The sequence below is a fragment of the Microtus ochrogaster genome, chromosome 18 (genome assembly GCF_000317375.1).
Source record: "Microtus ochrogaster isolate Prairie Vole_2 chromosome 18, MicOch1.0, whole genome shotgun sequence".
Classification (NCBI taxonomy): Eukaryota; Metazoa; Chordata; class Mammalia; order Rodentia; family Cricetidae; genus Microtus; species Microtus ochrogaster.
This window is the reverse complement of record NC_022020.1, coordinates 21,107,858-21,128,739: the sequence shown is the minus strand read 5'-3', so window position 1 is coordinate 21,128,739 and position 20,882 is coordinate 21,107,858. Positions and strand designations below refer to the sequence as shown.

At 53.0% G+C, this 20,882-nt stretch overlaps 1 protein-coding gene across 10 annotated transcripts in view; it reads right to left on the bottom strand.

The window, feature by feature from the left end:
• Positions 1–20,882, bottom strand: part of Bin1 (bridging integrator 1) — a 62,225-nt gene that overhangs the window by 9,502 nt on the left and 31,841 nt on the right. For 3 of the 10 annotated variants that reach the window (XM_026783567.1, XM_013349514.2, XM_005355883.3), the window contains exons 3-11: positions 15,932–15,986; positions 15,709–15,803; positions 15,233–15,328; positions 14,121–14,228; positions 13,399–13,491; positions 8,851–8,936; positions 8,635–8,710; positions 6,864–6,946; positions 3,918–4,065 (exon numbers count right to left, since the gene is read on the bottom strand). In XM_026783567.1, coding sequence (XP_026639368.1) covers positions 3,918–4,065; positions 6,864–6,946; positions 8,635–8,710; positions 8,851–8,936; positions 13,399–13,491; positions 14,121–14,228; positions 15,233–15,328; positions 15,709–15,803; positions 15,932–15,986 — 840 coding nt within the window. Of the gene's footprint in view, positions 1–9; positions 2,660–3,917; positions 4,066–6,863; positions 6,947–8,634; positions 8,711–8,850; positions 8,937–13,398; positions 13,492–14,120; positions 14,229–15,232; positions 15,329–15,708; positions 15,804–15,931; positions 15,987–20,882 lie in introns of all 10 variants that reach the window. The other 7 variants (XM_026783568.1, XM_005355885.3, XM_005355886.3 and 4 more) reach the window with 4 other exon arrangements.

Sequence of the window (20,882 nt, the reverse complement as noted above, 5' to 3'; positions counted from 1 at the left end):
CTCAGAGACCTCAGGTCCAAGGTTTCACACTGGCACCTATCCAAACCACTCTCTGGGACACCCCAACCTGCCATCCAACTCTAGGGACGAGGAAAGGGCACCTTCATTGTGGGATCCCAGTGTCAGGCAGCTGGGGTACCTACATTACAGCTGTAGACAATATCCACAGATACCTCGGGATTCCCTTTTGGGAAACCTGGATGCAGCCCAGCAGTATATATGACGCTAGATCTCCACCAACACTATAAAGCTCCAGTATATGCCATCATGAGAGGTATCTCTCTCCAGACCCTCAAAAGCGACCCTTGAACAAGTCAGCAGTAGCTGACCGGGACAGGCTTCCAATGCTGGGTGGGTGCTAGGCAGCCGCAGCTCCTCAGGGACACTCTGACTTAGCTGCCTTCAAGACACTACAAACTTGTCTTGCTTGTGGGCTTCCCCCTCAGAGCTCTGGCAGACGCCACCCCAGTTCGATCAAGGATATGGTGCCGTGTGCCCCCTCCACAGCCCTCAGGTGACAGCAGAGGGGCTACAGTCCTACTAGTTCAGGCCAGCAACTTCTTACCTCCACTTGCTTTCCATGGGGGCCCAACTCGGAGATAACACCCAAGGTCCATGTCCCTCCCGATCAAGAAAGGTTAGAAAGATTGTGATGTGGCCTGCGGCTCTTCAGAGGAGCCTCTATGGTCCTGGGGACACTAAGAGCCCAAACAGCATGAGAATCTGTGATCCCTTTCAATTGGGTCTAGCCAAGTGGACCCACTTCCCAGAACAAGTGGCCTCTGGTTGACCCTTAGCTGACTCTCCTTCCAGTTCAGCCTTGTCTGAAAGCTGGGCTAGAGGCCTCGTGGCCATGGCCTCAGGACGTGGAGGTGCCTGAGACACACAGCCACCAGCCTCACCCCTTCTGCACTTCTTAGAAGTCACCCAAGTCCAGACAGCAATACTCCTGGAACACTGTTGGGGGAGGCCCACAATGAGGGTGTTGCTTGTCTCCTCTCAGTCCTGCCTCTGGCAAATGACTCTTTCCCACACAAGACCAAGACACTGCACGGGTGCAGACTGCTCACCACATCAGACACCAAGCAGCCTGTTGGCACAAGCACCGTGGACGACATGAGCCCTCCCGCATGCATGCAATACCACCCAAAGTATTCTCCCACCCCAACAGACTGGAGGTCCCGGCTCCCTGCAGATGGAGATGAGAAGCAGCAAGCAAGGCATGCAATGACATGGGGGGGGGGGCAGGCATACATGGAGCCTGGTGGGCCATTCAATGGCTCCCTCTGACACATGACCATGGGAAGCTCAGCAGGTAAACAGGGTATGGCCCCTCACAGGGGGTGTTGAAAACCAAACAAGATGGCCTAAGTAAGTAGCTACGACATCTCCCCCCATGATATCCCATATCTCTCACCTTAAACACATGCCGGCCACCTGCCCAGGCACCCTCAAGGCACAGGCACGCTCAGGAAGGGAATGGCCCCACAAGGAGCGAGCCTGGAGATTTTCAGCCCCATTCCCACACTACCTATTCCTCCTGGCCTCTGGATCACCTTCTTTCATAGAGGAGCTTTGGTCCCACCCCCTAGTCCTTCCTCGGGAGCTAAAAGCCCACCCTCTCTAGGTTCCTGTTGTAGTGGTCCCTGTTTTCCATTCCAGGCTGCCCCTTCCACAGTCCATCCTCAGACCCTGGCCTCCTTCTCCAGATATCTGGGATGTACAAATGATCCTGGGGAAGGTAGAGTCTAGAGACACCTGTGAAGGGAAGGGATCTGGCCAAGTCCCCCAGGATCTAGGATAGCCACCTCCTTGAAAGGGAAGCCCTGCACAGGGTGGGAGGCTAGGAGGCTTAAGGCCAGCTTGAAGCAGGGAGCTGATCACCCCAGGCTGCTCTGATCCTGTGTCTGCCTGCTCCAGTCTTAACAAGATGTCTTCCCGGCACAGAAGGTGGCCCTGTCTTTGTCTCCACCTGAGGGTGGGCATTTCATGACACTTAGAAGCAGCAGTGCTGACAGATTAGTCTCTGCCCTTTGGTCATCACAGTACCCAACAGGGCTCTGCCTGACTCCTACCTGCACCACCTGTTGAGTCTGTCTCTTGTCCCTTCTGGCCCAGTTCTGATATCTCTAACTAGAACAATGCCTGCGACTCCTTCCCTGGCAAATGTCACCCGCACCAGGGATCGCCCTATGGCTGCCCAGCCACTCCATGTCCCCATTATATCACCAATCAGTGTGAGGTGACAGCCAAGCTGACCACCGCCATGAGGAACAGGGAAGACCTGTCGGTAGCACATCCCTTTATCCCGCCATGGTGCATGCTTGGGTGGGTGGAATGGATAATGATGGGAGAATGATGAAAAGGGGAGATAGATGGACCAAAGATGGAGGCTCCAGCCCATCTCTCCAGCCAAATTCTTGGCTCTTGAGAGAAGCTTGGAGCTCAGGGTGGACGATGGAAGGCCATGCGTGCTGGAAGAGAAGAAGTGGCAAGGGGAGAAGACTGGGCCGCGGTGGACACGGCTGACCTGGGAGGGGGTGGTCACGCTGATCTCGGGGACAAATGTGTCATCAAAAAGGCTGAGAATCTGCTCCTGCTTCATCTCCTTAGATGGGGTGTGTTTGGGAGGCGGAGGGACAGGTGGGCCTTTCCGGAGCTGTGGGCCAGCAAGGGAGGAAGCATGGGAGGCGCGGCGGAGCACAGTACGGGGAGACAGAGACAAAGCCGTGGTTACGTTAGTTACTCCCAGGCAGTGGGGGAAAACAAACAAGTCATTGTTCCCCTAAACAGACACCAAGGGAGCAGGCCACCCCAAGAGAAGAAACCAATAATGGAGGTCCAAAACCACTGCGCAAAAAGAAAGGAGAAAGAGGGAGGAGACCGAAACAAAGTGGGTAAACAAAGGCAGAGCGAGTGACCCATCAGGTCTCAATGCCTGACATGTCTCCGTAGCCCACTGGAGGAAGGTCTACCCTACTTACCTAGAAGGGAACTTGGAGTTAAAGGCCGCCTCCCCTGACCACTACCCCCCCCCGACAGGCCTTACCTCCTCTTCCCTAGGCTGGGATTGCCCAAAGGAGCTCCAGCTCAGGCTCAGGCTATGCCTACAGAAGCCAGCCTGAACTAGGTCCCCACAAGGACCACATATGTAGATCGGGTGAAGGATTGCCCTAATCTTGGCTTCTACCACCACCCAAGGCAGTGAGAGACCCAGTGAGCAGAAGGGTGTCCAGCCCTAGCCTGGGACCCAACCTCAACAAGGGCAGTACGTTATCAGGTGAGGGCTCTTACTGCCACTCTTGACATCCTGCCCTAACTTTCCATGGCCAGAAGCAAGAGGACTCAATTCTTTCAACCAAACCCAGGTGCTAGCTCCTGGGAACTCTGTGGGAACCCAGAGGGCTTGAGAGGACAGGACAGGAACAGAGGAGAGACTGAGGCCTTGTACCTGTCCCCCCGACCCGCCTTTCCTCACGGAGCCTGTTCTCTTTCTGTTCCTTGATGGCCCTGTGAGGCCATCTGATAGAGTTCTTCCCTCAGTCCCTACCAGACAAAGGGCAAGACCTCCTGAATCTGGAGAGAGACTGGCTACTCAAGACTGAACATCCAGAGAGCTAGGGAGGATGGAAGAAAGAGTCAAGGCGACAGGACAGGGAGACGGGAAAGGGGAAGATATGCTCGCGTCTGTGGAATGTTTACAGAAACCATCATCAAGTAGACCAGGAACACCGAGAAAGTCTAGGTTCAGTGTAGCCCACGGAAACTGAAGTCAGAACCAGTCTCTGCGGAGCAGAACCTCGGGCTGAAAACCTGTGTGGCCCCAGGTAGGGAGTGATGGAGAAAGGGGAAGGGTCAAAAGCACCAGAGGAAGAGAAGGAAAAGGGCCAGGTTGTGGAGACAGCAAGCATGCCTACCTGAGATGGGGACTTGGGGATGGTGGCCCCCGGTGATGCCCCACCGGCCGGCTCTGGCTCATGGTTCACTCTGATCTCGGGGGTAGCAGCAGGGGAGCCATCTGGAGGAGGTGAAGGGCTCTTGTTCCCCTTTTCAGGGGCACTGTCACTGCAGAAGGACAAAAGGAGAATGATGTCAGTGGTACCAAGAAGACGTGGAACAGTTTGTGAGCGCCCTGAGGGTGCCCATGGGGAATGACGTGTGTATATGCGCCAACTCCACGGATTCACATGTGGAGCCATGTACCTATGTGAGCTCCTGGGATCCGCGTGTGAAGCTGTGTGGATGAGTAAGCCCCGTGGGCCTGTGTGTAAATCAGTGCATCTATGTGTGAACCCCATGAATCCACGTGTAAAAAAAATATAAAATTGTGTGCTGATGTGTGTCCTGGGCATCCCTGTCTGGAACTGTGTGCACATGTAGACCGGAAGCGAAAGGAACAAGGTGTGATCCTGTATGGTTCATAGGGGGCTTCCCTTCAAAGCAGGGGTGAACCAGTGAGAACCAGTCTCTTCCCCGCCTATGTCCAAACGCCCAATGTCCACAGCATAAGCAAGCCATACATCCTAGAGGCAAAGTGAGTCTCTCTTTCCTCAGAGAGCAGCCTGTCCACCCAGGCTCCTCCTCTCTGACCTGCTCCAGTGGCCTTCCCGCCTGCACAGATCAGACCACAGCCCAGGAGCCGTCACTACCTCTGCACTTTCCTTCCCATGGTTCCTCAACTTAGTGCACACCCTGGAGAAACGGCTCCACGCTGGTGGCTTCACTGCAGAGAAGTGACAGTTGAGAGAGGGCAAAGCGAGCAGCAGGGTCCACTTGGGGACATGAAGGGTTGGGGACACACACTGCAGCCACTGGACATGCAGGAGCAGGGGACCTATCGGTGCCTGCGAAAGGCAGCAGGCAGCAGCCACTGCAGCTAAATAAATTAGCATCACCATCATGGCTTCCAGAATCGAAATGCACACACTTCAGCTGCCCAAGAGCCACTTGTAACTATCAGCTATGGTGCTGGCATCTGACAATCTAGACATTCTAGAAGGACCACTAGGACCGGTCCCCCAGATGCCTAGTCTGAGGAGGTCTTGTTTTTTAGGGGGGTGTACTTGCCTCCCTAGAGAATATACAGCAAAGTAGAATACAGTGTAATGGGGATGCTTTCAACAGTGGGGCTCCTTGTCCCTACTCAGTACCTGTGTCCTAGTGGACTCTAGGGTGTGCACAGGACAGGGGTACACTAACCCTCCAACCACCCGCCTTGCACCTCCTACCTCCCTCATATCCCAGGTCCTCCACCCCCTCCTGACACATGTCCCCAAGCAACAGGACACACCGGCAAGTTAGGGGTTAGTGAGCCCTTCAGCAGGGCACAGGTCACAAGGCGCATGCGCAGTCAGGGTGGGGCCCAGAGGCCCACGGCACTGCACTCAACGGCGGTACCTGTTCTTCTTTCTGCGCAGCCGTGAGAACAGTTTAGTTTTCTTTCTGTGGGAATGGTGGGGTGTGGGTGCTTCATTTGGAGGAGGAGCCATGGGAACTAGGCCTTCCTCTGCCGCCTTCTCCTCCATCTCTGCTCAGGGGCCTCTAAGAAATGACCTAACCCTCTACGTGCTCCCTAACCTGCCCTTAGTCTGGCCCATTCAACCTGTCTGACCTTCCCACACTGCCCTCAGCCCGTCCCTGTTCTCCACCTGTTCTCAGCCTTCCTCCCTCTGCCCCTTCCCCAGGATCTTCCCCCATCCTCAGCCTGCTCCTGATGCCCCTGCCTTCACCTTTATCTCCCCTAGCCTCCCACCCCAGGACTCGCCCCCCACCCCGCCCTCAATCTGTACCCCATGCTCCTCCTGTCTGTCCTCTGCCCAGTGTAGTTGCTAAGCGATCCTGGAAGGCTACAGGACAGCAGGGTGGACCACAGATGGGCTACCTTAGTGGAGAGCACAGACAAGCACCTGCTCACCCAGCCTGGGCCCCACAGTCTTTCCAGCTGGGTAAGGTCTTCCTAAAGTGACCACAGATGGGCTACCTTAGTGAAGAGCACAGACAAGCACCTGCTTACCCAGCCTGGGCCCCCAACTGGGTAAGGTCTTCCTAAAGTGACCACAGACTCATATCTGCTCTCATCCCCCTCTTCCCTCCCCCCCTGCTCCCCAGGACACCTGCAGGCTCCTCTTTGCCAATTGCATGTTTTATTTTTAGGGCAGAGAAAAGAATAAGACTGGTTCACTGAAACCCTCAAAGTTCTGGGCAGGGGACCAGTTACCCAAGAAGCAGAGACCTCGCAGACATGTGGGATGACGCTTACCATGCCCATGCACTCAAACATACACACACATACACAATCAATACCCACACCTCCCCATTTCCTTCACTCACACCCACGTGCGCATGCACGCATGCGCACACACACACACACACACACACACACACACACACACACACACACAGAAGGAGTGTGATACCAGACTCCAGGCTGTTTCTGCTGCTTCCCCTCTCCCTCAGGAGACAGGACCACTAGCAGCTGCCCAGGAAAGGCAGCAAAGGACAAAGCATGGAGGCACTGCCCCCATCCTTGACCCTCTCACCTTGAGCAGGAGGAAGGAAGGCTGGTGTGCCAGGAACCACAACCTCTGTCAGCAACCAAGCTCCGCCTCCACCCAGTCCTCTACCTCTATGAAGGCCCAGGCATTTGCAGGCCCCCTGGCCACATTCTTTCCTCCACAGGACAGGACTACAGGAGCTGCTTCCTGATGCCAGGGGGCAGAGAGCTAGGGAGGTTCCTGGAGACTCAGGTTCGAACCCGTGGAGACCAAGGGGGACAAGAGAGAGTCTCAGGAAGTAGCTGCCCCTGTGGTGCTGGCCATCAAGTCCCAGGGCCCCGCAGACCTCACCCCCCTGCCTTGACTCACCTGGGCTGGGCCTTGACTGTGAAGGTGTTGCTTCCATGTTGCTTCTCCAGGCTGACCAGGACGTCGTTGAGGTTCTGATTGAGCTGCAGGGGAAGAGTGAACAGCAGCAGGCTTGGACAAGCACATCTCCTGCAGGAATCCCCCTTTTTCCTCACTGCCGCCCCCGCCTCTACCAGGAGTGAGCTCCTTTAACCCCATCAAAGGAAGACCAACACAATGAACCCCAGACAACTAACAGCGTAATCAGGGGACATGAGCTGGACTGCCAACAGCTCCTATTTCTGAGGGCCACCTTTTCTCTCTTGCTCTTTAAAGGGATATCCTAAATGCCACAAGAAAGCCACTGTTTTCACTTTTTTTTTCCCCAGTCGGGGAAGAGTTGAGCATTTGCCTAACGTGGCTTTGCACGTGCTAGGTAAATGTTCTACTACTAGGCCACGTCCCCACCTCTTTGTCCATATCAGTCGGAGATAAGGTCTTGCTAAGCTGCCTGATTTGGATTTCCAGCACAAGGAACTTCATTTTATTTCTTAAAACTCGTTTCTGCAGTCTACAGATTTAATGTTTGTTAACCCTAGTTATTAAGGTCATTTTGGCAAGAAGCTTCTCGACCATCCTACAACTTCCAGAAATTTCTCCAAAAGCCAAGAGGGTTGCCCCATGCAGATCATGGGTCTCATCACTGACAACATTTCTCTTTTTGCTTTGGCCACTAGGAAGTGCAGAGATAAATTCTTTTCCTACTTAATACATAATTATGCCTTTTGTGCCTTGAACTAACTTTGCATAAAGGTTTCTTTCCCTAAAATACCCGTTTTGAATTTTTTTCTCAATTTACGTATTTATTACTGGGGGACAACCCTGTAGAGTCGATTCTCTCCTACCATTATTCAAGTTCCAGCGACTAAACTCATGTCACCGACCAGGCCTATGTGACAAGCACCTTTGCCCACTGAGCCATCTTGCCAGTCCTAAGTGTTGTAGGCTTTGCCTCAAGTCTTTAAGAAGGAGGAGGAAAAACAGGAAGAAAGGAGAAGCCTTAAACAGTGGGTTGTAGTCAGGAAAAGGCCCCAAACTGACTCGTTCTCTTCAGTCCCAAAACCTGGGATCCACCATTGTCACTTCATTCCTCTGAGTCCAAGAGACAAAGTCACAACAGCCACCAGGAGTGGGAAAGCTGCCCCAGAAGGTGTCTCGAGTGGCCCTGTTACTCAGCTTCCATTTTATTTTTTTATTTTTTTATTTTTTTTGGTTTTTCGAGACAGGGTTTCTCTGTGGCTTTGGAGCCTGTCCTGGAACTCGCTCTGTAGACCAGGCTGGTCTCGAACTCACAGAGATCCGCCTGCCTCTGCCTCCCCAGTGCTGGGATTAAAGGCGTGTGCCACCATCGCCCGGCCTCAACTTCCATTTTAACACAGCATACAAGTGTGAGCTGACTTGGCCCTCCTATGCCAGATTCAGGAAGAGAAGCAGCCCATTTCACTATCTCAAGAAACACAGGAGACTTTTTTATTATTATAAAAATTCCGGTAACTTACTTATTATCTTCCTATAGATCGAGGAAAATATCCATCAGAGTTGCCTGAGAAGATTGTTAGAGTTGGAGAAGGGGCGGATCATGTTTCAGCAACATGGATCCAGGCAAGAAGAGAAGGACAAAGCATGACAGGCTGGAGCTGGACTGGAGCACCCACAGCCGTCCCCAGTGTGCCCAAGCGCCCCATCCCTGCCTTTGTCTGACCCCTTGCCCTGCAGGATCGCTCTGGCCTACCTTACTCATCTCTTTATGGAAGTTTTCCTCCAGGCCCGCGATGCTCTGGAACGTGTTGACATAGAAACCTACACGGCTGCCGGAGGGAGAGGAGGTGACATGATGAGAACCACATGTGACTGCATGCTGCATCCTCAGAGGCACAGAGCCGTAGAGTGGGTAGGCGGACACAGGGTCGGGCTGGCCACTAGGTATACGGACCCCTCCTGACTTCACCTGTTCCACAGGGATGGCAGCTCCTCCTGCAGGTCCACATTCATCTCCTCGAACACCTTCTGGGCTTTGATGAGCTCCTCCTCTGCCTGGGATGGAGAGGCAGTGGAGTCCATTAGCCTGCGCTTGGAACTCTGCCCTGGGGAGCTGAGGCAGACCTGCCCAAACAGCTGGTACCCTCTCCTGCTTGGATGCGGAACCCAGGGCCTAAGCAAGATAGATACTAGACTGGATGTGGCTACCCACCCAGAACTTCCCACTGGAGACGTGAGGGCTGCAACAGCTGGGCCTAAGGGGACACTCTGGGAATGGGAAGGCTGAGCTGTCACTAAAAAGGAGGGTTTAGAGGGAAGGCCAATAAGATGACTGGAGACAAGGGCTGGGGAGATGGTTCAGTTGGTAAATTAATTGCAGGTTAAGTAGGAAGAGCCGAGTTTGAACCCCAGCGTCCACATAAAAAGCCTGATGATGAAACCCCAGTTCTGGGGAGGCACCTATAGGAAGATCCTTGGAGCTCACTGACTAGCCGGCTGAACTGAACCATGTACCTCGGGTCCCAGTGAGAGATCTGTCTCAAAATGCTACCGTGGACAACCTCTCAGGGACAGGACTGGAGCTTGATCCCTGGCCTAAACACACACACACACAGAGCAGGGGCAGGGGTTGGCCACAAACAACCTAGAGAGCTGGAACACAAAGGCAGACCCCAGACTCAGTGGAGCCCCACTTTCATTAACTCCCTTGAGCCAAGTCTCAGCCCTGAGATTCAGCTAGCTGGCAACTGCTTTCTGTGACCCCTCCCGAAGGTTCCTACTTGCTTTTCTAGGGCCAGAGTCCACTTGGCTTTGGTTTCCAGTTTCTGTTAGTTTCTTGGGGAAGCTTCCCCCCCCCCCACCACCACAAATCCCTCTCCCATGACCTGTTCCCACCAGGGGCCAGAGGCAGTGTCTCAGTACCTCTAAGGACAAAGGAATTAGGCAGGGAGGAAGGAGCTGGGCTAAGGTGTCCATGCCCAGTACCCATGACTCTCCCTACATCTCCTATTCTAAAAAGTACCCGCATCCACCAAACGGTGGCGCTAGACCCCGCACCAGGTGAGTCACACACACAGGGCTGTCTCAGTCAAGTCTGACTCACAACCCAGCAGCCTCCCATTCTAAGGCTGGTGTTGAGCCCACAGCTGGCCAGAACACCACTCAGACAAAAATCACACCCAGCTTAAGACACACCAGGACCTGCCTGCTGAGTACCCAGCCCCAGTGGACCCCAAGCTGAAGCCTTGGGTGGAAGAAGGGACGCCTGTGGCTTCTGATTATCATACACTCCAGGTAACACGTGGGCTCCTGGGTGTGTGTTATCAGAATCTGATTAAAAACAGGGTGGGGGGAGGGAGGGATACACACGACAAACTTTTAAAAGTGAGGCTGGAAAGAGGCCTCAGGAAATTTGTGGTGCTCACTGTGCACGCATAAGGACTTCTGTTTGATCTCCAGAACCCACTTTAAATTTGAGAGTAGGGAACAGAGAGATTGCTTAGTAGTTATGTTAAAGGGGTCTTCCTGGCTATCCAGAGGACCCAAATTCAGTACCAGCACCCACATCAAGAAGGTCACAACCCCTTTTAATTCCATTTCCAGGTGACCTGACTCCCTCTTCTAGCCTCTGAGGGCATCACACACACACACACACACACACACACACACACACACACACACACACACACAGCAGGAGCTGGTTGTGTGTGCTGTCCCAGCAAAGAGATAAGTGAGTCTCCTGGGCCTACTAGTCAGCCAGCCCAGTCTATTTGGTAAGTTTCTGGCCAGTGAGAAAGCCTGTCTCGTGTGGTAGAACACTCAGCAAGGAGAAGCACTTGCCATGGGAGCCTGACAGTCTGAGCTCAATCCCTGAAGCCCATGGAAGAAGGGAAGGAAAAAAAACAGCTCCATAAAGCTGTTCTTTGACCTCCACATATGCATGACCACATTAAAAAATTAAAAAAAAAAAGGAGATGGTGCCTGTGCTCCGAAGTTTTATGTCAACTTGACACAAGCTAGAGTCATTTGAGAGAAGGGAGATTCAGCTGAGAAAAAGCCTCCATAAAACGTAGCTGTGGGCAAGCCTGTAAGGCATTTTTTTTAATTAACAATTAGTGGGGGAGGGCTGATGCCATTGTGGGCGGGGCCATCCATGGGCTGGTGGTCCTGGGTTCTATAAGGAAGTAGGTTGAGCAAGCCATGAGGAGCAAGAGAGCATCCCTCTGAGGCCTCTGCATCAGCTCCTGCCTCCAGGTTCCTGCCCTGACTTCCTTGAATGAACTGTGATGTGGAAGTGTAACCCAAATTAACCCTTTCCTCCAAGTTAGAAACCATAACTAAGATAGTACCTGAGGACACTTGAGTCCTCTGACTAACACACACACACACACACACACACACACACACACACACAAATGAGAAGGAAGGAAGGAAGGAAATGTCTATCTAAATACAAACAATTCCCTTGGGGCAGTGCAGCTCAGAGCGCCAAGACACCGAGCACAGACCCAGTGCCCCAGCAACACTGCACAGAACAAGAGCAGGTCCATTTTAAAGCCCCTGAAGTCAGGGCCTGGGTCCTTTGACTTGGGCCTCATATCCTGGCCTTTTAGGAAGCACTCGGAAGGTAGCTAAACACATTATACCACAAATCCCACACCCTAGGCAGCACAGAAGAGTGACAGAGCAGGGCAGCGCTGTGGGCAGTGAAGGAGCCCAGCAGTCCCCACACCCCTCTCCAGTCTAAAAGCAAGGCGCTGGCTAGAGAGACTGGGTCAGACTTAAGACAAGCCCAAGAGACTCAAGCAAGTCTGGAGAGCTCCCAGGACCAACCAGAGCCACAAGAAGCCTCAGTTCTACAAGCTCAGCTGGAAGAGGATACAATGTCTCCTAAAAAGTCGAGCCCCCACCCCCTCAGGGCAGATTACAGTCTCCAGTTTAAGCTCAGAGTCAGCCAACAGCCCACTGGTGACAAAGGTAACTCCCAAGCTGCAACAGTTTTCCCATTAGCATTAGGAGGAGAGGTCCCAAAGGGAGAGAGAAAGAAGTCACATGGGAAAATGAACCATCTATAGCCCAGCATTTGAAAAGGTAACCCTGTGCCTCAGCCTCCCCTGCTGCTCTGGCAGAATGAACTAAGGGCCCTCCTGAGCAGGATTCCCCGCCCACTCCTGTCTCAGGGGCCCCAAAGAATCAGGTAGACCCCATCCCAGGCCCTACAGCATCCCAGGGGCCTCTCCAACCCATTCAGAGTGCCCCTTGCCTAGTAGGGAGGGAACAAACAAACCTGGTCTCAGCTCTCCCTCCTATCCCCTCTCAGTCCATTACAGTCCTCCTGCTCTGCCTCCCAAGGCTGCCTGGGTATTTTCCAGAACTGTCGGCCTGTGCCCACAGGCCCTGAATGACCAGTCACCTTGATCCTAACCTCAGTGCCTCCCAAGTGAGCCCCAAACCTTGGCCTTCAGGAAATCAGGCAGAGGGTCAGGTTAGAAATTTGGCAGCTAGCCATGTCAGGTTGGAGCTCCCTCCCTCCCCTTCCTGGACATCTGATATATGTGGCTGGCGATGACGAAATCAGGAGGTGGCCCAGGAAAAATGGGGCACTGTCCAGGAGAAATCCGACCTCTTCTTGGGTCAAGTCTCAACTACCTGCCTTATCCCCACTACAAAGGGTTTCCTGAGTCTCAGCAAGGTGGGAAGGAAAAAAAATGTGATGTATATCTCTTGGTCTACTTGCCTCACCTCCAGCAGACCCCAGCCAAACTTTAGCCAGTTCCAGGTTCAGGATACCAAGAGGACTATAAGATTCACTGGCAGGCCCAGCGTCCAATAGAAACTCTCTTAAAACCTTCTTCCTTTATGTAACCACCACAGGACCCATCTAGACCTATCCGGTCTCCCTGATAGGTTTCACATTCCAGTAAGAACACAGAGGCCTCCTGGAGTCTCCTCCAGTGGCCAGGTTCTGGGTCCTCTGTAGCAAAATCCACCTACATGGAGGCCAGGCCAACGACCAGGGCTGGAGTTATGAGGCCCGCTCAGCTACAGCCAGCTCTGGGATACTAGGAGTAAGAGTGCCTCTGGGGGCAGATATGTCTCCTCAGAATACCCGGAATAACTTTGGAGCTCCAAACAGCTTAAGGAAACCCCCAGAGAGGGCAGATACTCAAAGGTGTTCCTGGTTGGGGCCGTACTGGATGTCAGCCATCTGAAGTAAGCATAGACCCGGGTGGGTGCCCAGTTTAGCCACAACTCCTAGGCCCCAATCCGCCAGGACACAGCGTCAATTGTCACCTCTATGGTAGGAGTCTCAGAGGCATCTAAAAGCCCCACCTCACCCCACCCTATGCCACAGGCCTCCAGCTCGGACCCCAGGCCTGTCTGCCTCCAAACCCCAGAAAGAAGATAAGCCCTCCCTTGTCCTAATGTAACTTGCAGAGGCCGGGCAGAGAGACACCCAGCAGAGAACAACAGACCAGAAGGCGCCAGCACGTGCAAGGTTAGAAGCCAGTATCACCTGATTTCGGAGCAGGTTAGTTTGAGCTACAAGATGAGCCTGTAGTTTGCCTTGGCACCACTGGGGGGCGGCTTTCTCAAGCAGCGAGACAGGCTGGGGGCAGGGAGGAAGGGAAGGAGAGGTCAAGGCAAAGGAGAATGGAGAGACAGGAGGGAGGTGGGAGGAAAAAAAACAGAGACATTGATAATTAAACACCAAGCCCACAACCCCACATAGAGACAGACAAGCCAGCCCCTATCCAGAGGCCGGTCCGAAGCAGGTAATGCTTCTCCCCTTCCCAACTCCTGAGGCTGCGAAAATAAGGGGAACCCCACCCAAGTGGGCATGGAAAGGGGGGTTGAACTGTAACCACAAAACAACTATGTAGGAGGAGCTGAGCACACGGGGCTTTGCCACCCACCCACTCACCACCCCTGTGACCAGCCCAAAGGCTTGTTCCAACAACACAGGGTCATATCAGATCCCGTGACAGAATTCCACTCGGTGCATTAAGCAGGATAGCGCCACGCCAGGGAAACCTAAGCCGGGTTTATTCTCATTCTGGAAAATTGCCTCAGAGCAGGGCTAAGGGGCAGAAAGAGGCCAGCAACAGCCCCCACCCTCCTGCCTAGGCACCCGAAGGATCTTTTCTATCTGTCACGGGGCTCAGCACCATCCCCACCCACGACTGGGAACCTTGGACTAACCTCTCTCTGATTCCCGGTCCCTGCCCCAGCCCTTACCTTGGCAATTTTGGCTTCATCTTTCTTTTTGGCGGTTTGAAGAGACTCATAGTGGTGCCGGGCACTGTCATAGTCCACCAGTTTCCGCCCCCGCTTGGCAATGCGAGACTAGGGAGCAGAGGGAGGGGGATTCAATGGGGCCTGATGCCAAGTTGCCCAAGCTGGGCCCAGAAACCGTAGGCAAGGTAAACGCAGCAGAACTAAAGTAGACCCCAATCTGGCCATAGCGCCTTCTGCAGGCAGAAGCTCACTCTGCAGGGCAACCAGTCCTCTATTTCACCCACTTTCCTGGCAACAGAAACTCATCCATCAGAACCACCTAGCCAATGTCATGTGAGCGAAATCTCTTCTTAAACCAGGCGGGGGGGGGGGGGTCCTTAGAGACAGTTCGCAGGCCCCAGATCTCCCGAACCCACTCCATCAGCTTTATACATCTGCACTGAAGTGCATAAGAGAGCCGGCCCTCCCAGCCCTCCTAGGTGCCTCAGACTCCTGAGCCTCTATGGATACAGCTCCTAGGGGTTTGGTAGCATTGGCGGAGACTTTAGCATACAAGGCTCCAAGCATGTATTCAGTTCCAACAGAAACAACTGGGTTTCTGAACATTCAATAAGATAAACACACACAGAGAGTTAACAGGCAACATACACCCTACCAAATAAACAGCGTAAGGCCTTACATACATCCTCACACCTAAGGTCCTAGCTGAGGTTATATAAGTGGTAACCATTACTGGGGAGAGGAGATGCTCTGGGTAGCCATGCTACCTGCAAGTTGAACAGGGAGCTCCAGGGATATACCTTTGTAAGTTGTCACTCACGCTAGGGTAAGCATAACTCCAAGAAACTCAACTAGACTTGGGTGAAATTGTTTCTTTGGTGTTATCATCAATGCCCTATATCCCCCCCGCCAGGAAGTCACACAAGCTGGCTGGTGGCTGGTCACAGAAAGACCAGTACTGAAGAGACCAACTGCCAGGCTAAGCAGATACCTGACCACAGGGCAGTCACCTCCTGCCTGAGCCAGTCCTGCATGACAGGCTTCCCAGACTCCAGCTCCTTCTGTAAGTCCCAAGCCACCAAAGCAAGACAGTGGACAAAGAGGTCTCTTACCTTGATGTCAGGGAACTGGCCCAGGTAGGTGTCCATGGTCAGTAGAGCCTGATCCACCAGCTTCTGGTGGTAGTCCATCCATAGTAGGTCATTGTTCTGAAAACACAGGGACAGGAGTGCTTCAGAAAACTAAGCCACACAGTCCCCAGCTCATGTCCCTGAACCCATCTCCTCAAAGCTCTGTGGAGTCTCAGAGCCTTGGTTTCCTGAGGTTGCAGTGTCCCTAGGATGACAGAAAGGGTCAAATATAGTAAAGACTGGCAGGGTCAGCCATAATCCACTTTCGCAAACTCCAGTGTGAAGAGTACCAAAGGCACAGCCTGCAGAAAAGGAAGGCAGCTTGGCCAAGGCAAGGTGACAAATGAGTCCCGGAGAATCTGGTGCAAGCTTGCACCAGAGGGTGAGACATCCTGGGAAAAGGAGCTGAGGCCAAAGAGTCTCTGGGGAAAGAACCAAGGCCACCCTCCCAAGCTTACCTCTGCAATCTTGTTTGCTTCATCTCTGCCAGGCCACTCGGGCTCATACACCTCCTGGAGACACTCACTCAGCTTCTTGGAGGCTTCATGCATGGCTGTGGGGTAGGGAGAAGGTACATGGACTCCCACATGTCATCTCCCATCCGGACATCAGCACCACAAGCATGGTCCAGCTGCCCCAAAGCTCTGCAGCCCCAGCTCCTTGCAGACAGATGTACCCTACCTTTAACAGAAGCCAGGTAGGTCCGGAGATCCTTCTGCAGACGGGTACCCTCTGTCTGCCAGAAAAGCCAAGAACTAGGTCAGGGTCTGGGGATACTGGTCACCATCCCTATCCTTCCTATTACCCATCTCATGACAAACCAGGCTTCCCACTTGCCAAGGCAACCAACCCATGTTCTCTCTGCAAGCTGGAGCTCAGAGCATAGCAGCTGCAGTCCTCTGGCCATTGTTACTGTCACTGCTGCTCCCTTCATTGGGAGCCCCACAGCTCAGTGGTGTCCCAGGAAGCAACCATCTTGCCTCTTCTCTCTCTGGTGGAGAGGGAAGGAGACATGGCCACAACCACCCACAGGAGACCTAGAAGGAGCAGGACTCACACCTGAAAATTATCTCTGCCCATACTGGTCCACCTCCAGGAAGAGCATTCAGGGACTGACCACCTTCCTGGCTCACCCCAGCACCCTCCAACCTCTACTGCCCTGTGCCAGCAGGTCCTTCCTCCTCCTCTGGGCTCTGCATTTCTCTTCCTGGTGCCCACAGCCGTGTGTACCACCCCATCAACATCAGTACCACCACTTGACAAGGATGCTGTGAGGTCAGCTAGCCTCTCAACATCACTATCACCACTTGACAAGGACGCTATCACCACTTGACCACAAGGGTGCTAAGAGGTCAGCACTCAACACTGTACAAAGTCCGGGAGATTCAGGAAGCGCCTGCAGCCAGCGGGTTTAGGCTAAGTGTGTAACTGGTTACAATGGCTTCCAAGAAGTTCCTGAAATGTACAGATTTATAAGGTCCCTCCCCAGTGTTATATAAACAGTAACAGTTGCTGGGGAGAGGAGATTCTTCAGCCAGCCACACTGCCTGCGAGTCAGGAAACTCCAGGGATACAGCTTTGGTGAGTCATCACCCACACTGGGTGGGCTTTTCAGGGCACAGCTGCCTTTGAGTCACCCGTGCTCGCTCCAGTAAACTCACTGGTTCACCCCACTAGACTCGGGAGGAATCCTTTTACTGTTTTGTCTTCCGTACTCCATCTCACATCTCCTGTCACACAGCTGAGGACACCGGCAGTGGCAGTTTAAGAAAAACACGTGAAACGCCACATAATAAAACAGAGAGAATGAAAGGAACAAAATCCCTCTGTGACACACTTTCAGTGCCTCTAGAGGACGGCTGTACACTGAGAAGCATCAGGGATTCATCTGGGAACCCTGTCAGACACCCACACCCACAGATGCACAAGCCGAGGACACAGAATCTGCACAGGACCCACGAGTCTTCCTGTGCCCTGTGCCCATCTCTACACAACTCATAATGCAAAGGAGATACAAATAGAGCACTGCATTGCTTTTGCTTGTACAGTCTTGTTTGTTGTTATTGTTGTTTGGGTTGTTCTAGAAATATCTTCGCTCTACAGTTAGTGAAATCCCCAGATCAGCAACACGCAGAGGATGGAGGGCGGACCACCTGGCATGTAACCCTGGTCAGATGTAAGCCTGAACACCCAAGTTCAAGGCTCCCCGAGTACAGATGAAATGAGGAAACAAAAGCCCAGCCAAGAAGTGCTCTGAGACAGGATCCAGAGCTTGCAGGACAGGAGGAATCCCAGCTCTCCCAAGCTTCCCCCACGTTAACACCTTCAACTGTTATAGATGAAGATTAAAGAATGCTTGTTTTAACACCTTCGCTATAACAGCGAAGTTAACACCTTCGCTGTTATAGATGAAGATTAAAGAATGCTTGCAAGGTGACGCAATACTGTCTTCTGACGCCACAGAACCTTCCAGACCCAGCTTCTCTTCCTGTTTGGCATCCCTCATCCCTGCCACACCTTTAGCCCCCTTCCTATCTCCTGCTAACACCTCCCCTTAACTGTACCCAAGCATGAGGTCCCCCATGGGTTGGTTATGCATTTACTGAATTTACCCAAGCTGCTGTCTGTACCAAGGCCTCCTCTGCCTCCCAGACGCTGAGCTGTAAGGGGTTACCCAGAACAGCCACCCCTAACAGGACAGCTGGGCTACAGCTCTCTAGAACTTCCTGATTTCAGGTCACAATGCCATTAGAGTCCAGCTGGGGAAGAATATTCCGGGCCACTGCTCAGCTGGGCCCACAAGTGTTACTTAGTAAGGAGCTGACACAGCCAGAGGAAGCCAAGCCCAGGCAGCCTTCATACACCCCTGCTGGGCCTTCCTCCGTTCTCAGTCCCACCCTAAGCCTCCAGAGAGAGGTTCCCAACTCCAGTGGTTTCCAGGGGCATTGGGCTTCAGCCGCAATCCTTGCTGCTGGCATTCAGTGCCAGGGACAGACTTTCATATCACAGTGAGCCCCAGAGTCCAGCAGTCCGGAACCAGAACGGCTCTACAAGTGGGAGCTCAGCCTGGAAGCCTGCAATGACTTCTTGGAATAAAGTAACACTCGCAAGATATGTTATGGAGTCAACCACAAGGCGGCTCCGATATGAGCCAAACCTAAGGCAGTTCCTGTACATTACTAACCAGCCCTAAGCTGTGAGCCCCTGAAGCCCAGAGCTAACACCCACTGGAACAATACGAAAAAAAAAACAGAACTCTGGAGGCGGCCCCAGGATTGTGCTCCCGAGACATGGCATCTCAAGCCTCTGCAGGGATCCCCATTGGCAAAGGGACTCTGAGAGTGGCCTCCCTGTGACTTTGGCTCCAGTAACCATTGCATTTCCTGCACCTTTGCTGCACTGGTCGGTGCTGACTATTGCTCTCAATGGACCATAGGGAACTTCCAACAGCACCGTCCTCCCAGCCTGCCACAGATGAAGGACTCAGAAGCATTGGTCAAGCCTGCTCCCCAAGCGCCTTCACTGGAGAGGATTCCCCAGTGGAATTGTCTGCCCAATGGTTTGCCACTTGGTGTGAGGCATCTGTTTGCATGAGACTACCATAATCTTTGTATAGCATGATGTTTTAAGAAATGTTTGTATGGATAAACTGAGCATATTCGAAAAGCAGACCTCAATCCTAATTGCCAAGCCCCTCACAGCCTACCGGCTCTGCTCAATACAGTCAGTCAGGACAGAGCAGATGTCAACTACCTGTGACTAGCACCAGCTGGGTCCAAAGAGAGTCATTAGGTCACCTTGAGAGGAAGTAACATCAGAGGTGACAAGAGGGAGTAAGGAGACCTACTGCCCTGAAGACCGAACACACTGTCAGCCTTACAGTAACCACCCAAGAGTTGAGCTTACTATGCTGAGGGCACCAGCCAGAGGCACAGGAGAAACTGTAGCTCTCACTTCCCACACCCCCCAGCTCTGATCCCAGGTCTGTAGGCTGGCAGAGAACCAAGCTCACTGCAGCTCCTGGATTCTCTCCCTCAAGAATAGACAAAAGCCCCCACGCTGTTGGCAATCCACTCCTCACCCCCAACCCCTTGCCGAGTTATCCCTCACACACCAGGCCATTCCAGACCTGTATAACCTCCAAGGGAGGGCCACTGAGATGCAGAGCTCTCCACACTACCCCTAACCCTAAGCAGTCAGACGCCACGCCAGCCCAGGACAACCTGAGCCCCAGTTCAGGTGAACCTCCATGATTATCTTTAGTCTCTGGGCCTGGCCCCTCAATACCCGCCCAGGAGTAACGAGAGAGGGCTTGCTCAGGGGCAGACACCGAGCACAAGTGACCCTGATGTGGCTGTAAAGTAGGCATTGAAGATTAGCATCGACAGAAGTCAACCAGCAGAAAGAAACCCTTTCTAGCTACGGCTGACCTGTAACAGAGCATCGCAGAAAAAGCGCATCAGTATAGCCATCCGCATCTGCCCAGCGCAAGTGTCACTGGGCCTCTAACTCTTCCCAGCTCCCTAATCCACATCCTCACTCAGGAGTTCTCTGTTACTGTCCGTGGGTTAATGGTTCAATTCCTTGTTCTGGTACATAACTTAGAAGCCCCAAGCCCATGCCTATAAACACTGTGGGAAGCATAGGAAGAGCTGCTCTCTTGGGCCAGGCCACAGGGACCCCAGCTCCCACTCTGTGCTCCACCCCCACCAGCCCAGCCTGCTTTAAAGAGATTCCAGCATTCTCACTCCAAGCTCACCACATCTGGTGGTCCTCGGGGCAGGGTGAACTTGGGAGAAACTTAAAGGCCCAGAGTTCTAATTTTAATCTCCAAACCCCCTAAACTAACCACGTGGCCTTAACTGCCCGATAAAGCCCAATGTTTCTTCATCTGACAATAAGGAAAACAGCTGGAGCAGAGGGGTTAGCTCAGTGGGTAGAGTGCTTGCCTAGCATACACAAATCCCTGAGTTCGATCCCAAGCACACATAGACTGTGTAGTAGAGCAAGCCTAGAATCCCAGCACTCAGGGGATGAAGGCGGAGGGGTCCGGGTCAGTCTTGGGTACAGAATGAGTTCAAGGGCATTCTGGGATACAAGAGACTCTGTCTCAAGAGAAAAACATTAAAAACGATATGGGGCTCATTTCAAGGCTGACCAGGCTATGCATGGCCTACAGTAAGTGCACAGGTAACGGCAGTCTCCAAAACGGTTTCAGAGCCTGAAGGAAACACTGATTAGGGGACCCCCTGCCTTACGCTAGACAGAATCAAAGGCCAGGGCTTAGGTTTTCCAGGTGACAAAAATAAGGCGGCAAATGTCCCCTATCAGGGAACCTACTCAGGCCTTCAAACACCTCCCATTCCTGGACCAAGGGACAAGTAGTTGTGGTGGCTCCCATTCCTGCCCTGGAGAACTTCTTGGATTAGACATCTCAGGTAAACTAGGGTAACACTTATCCTTAAGCCCCCTCCTCACATGCTTCCCAACCTTCTCCCAGCACCATCCTTGGTCTCTCCCAGCATGCATCAGCTCTCTCCCAGCATGCTTCAGCCCTCTCTCAGCATGCATCAGCCCTCTCTCAGCATGCATCAGCCCTCTCTCAGCATGCTTCAGCCCTCTCTCAGCATGC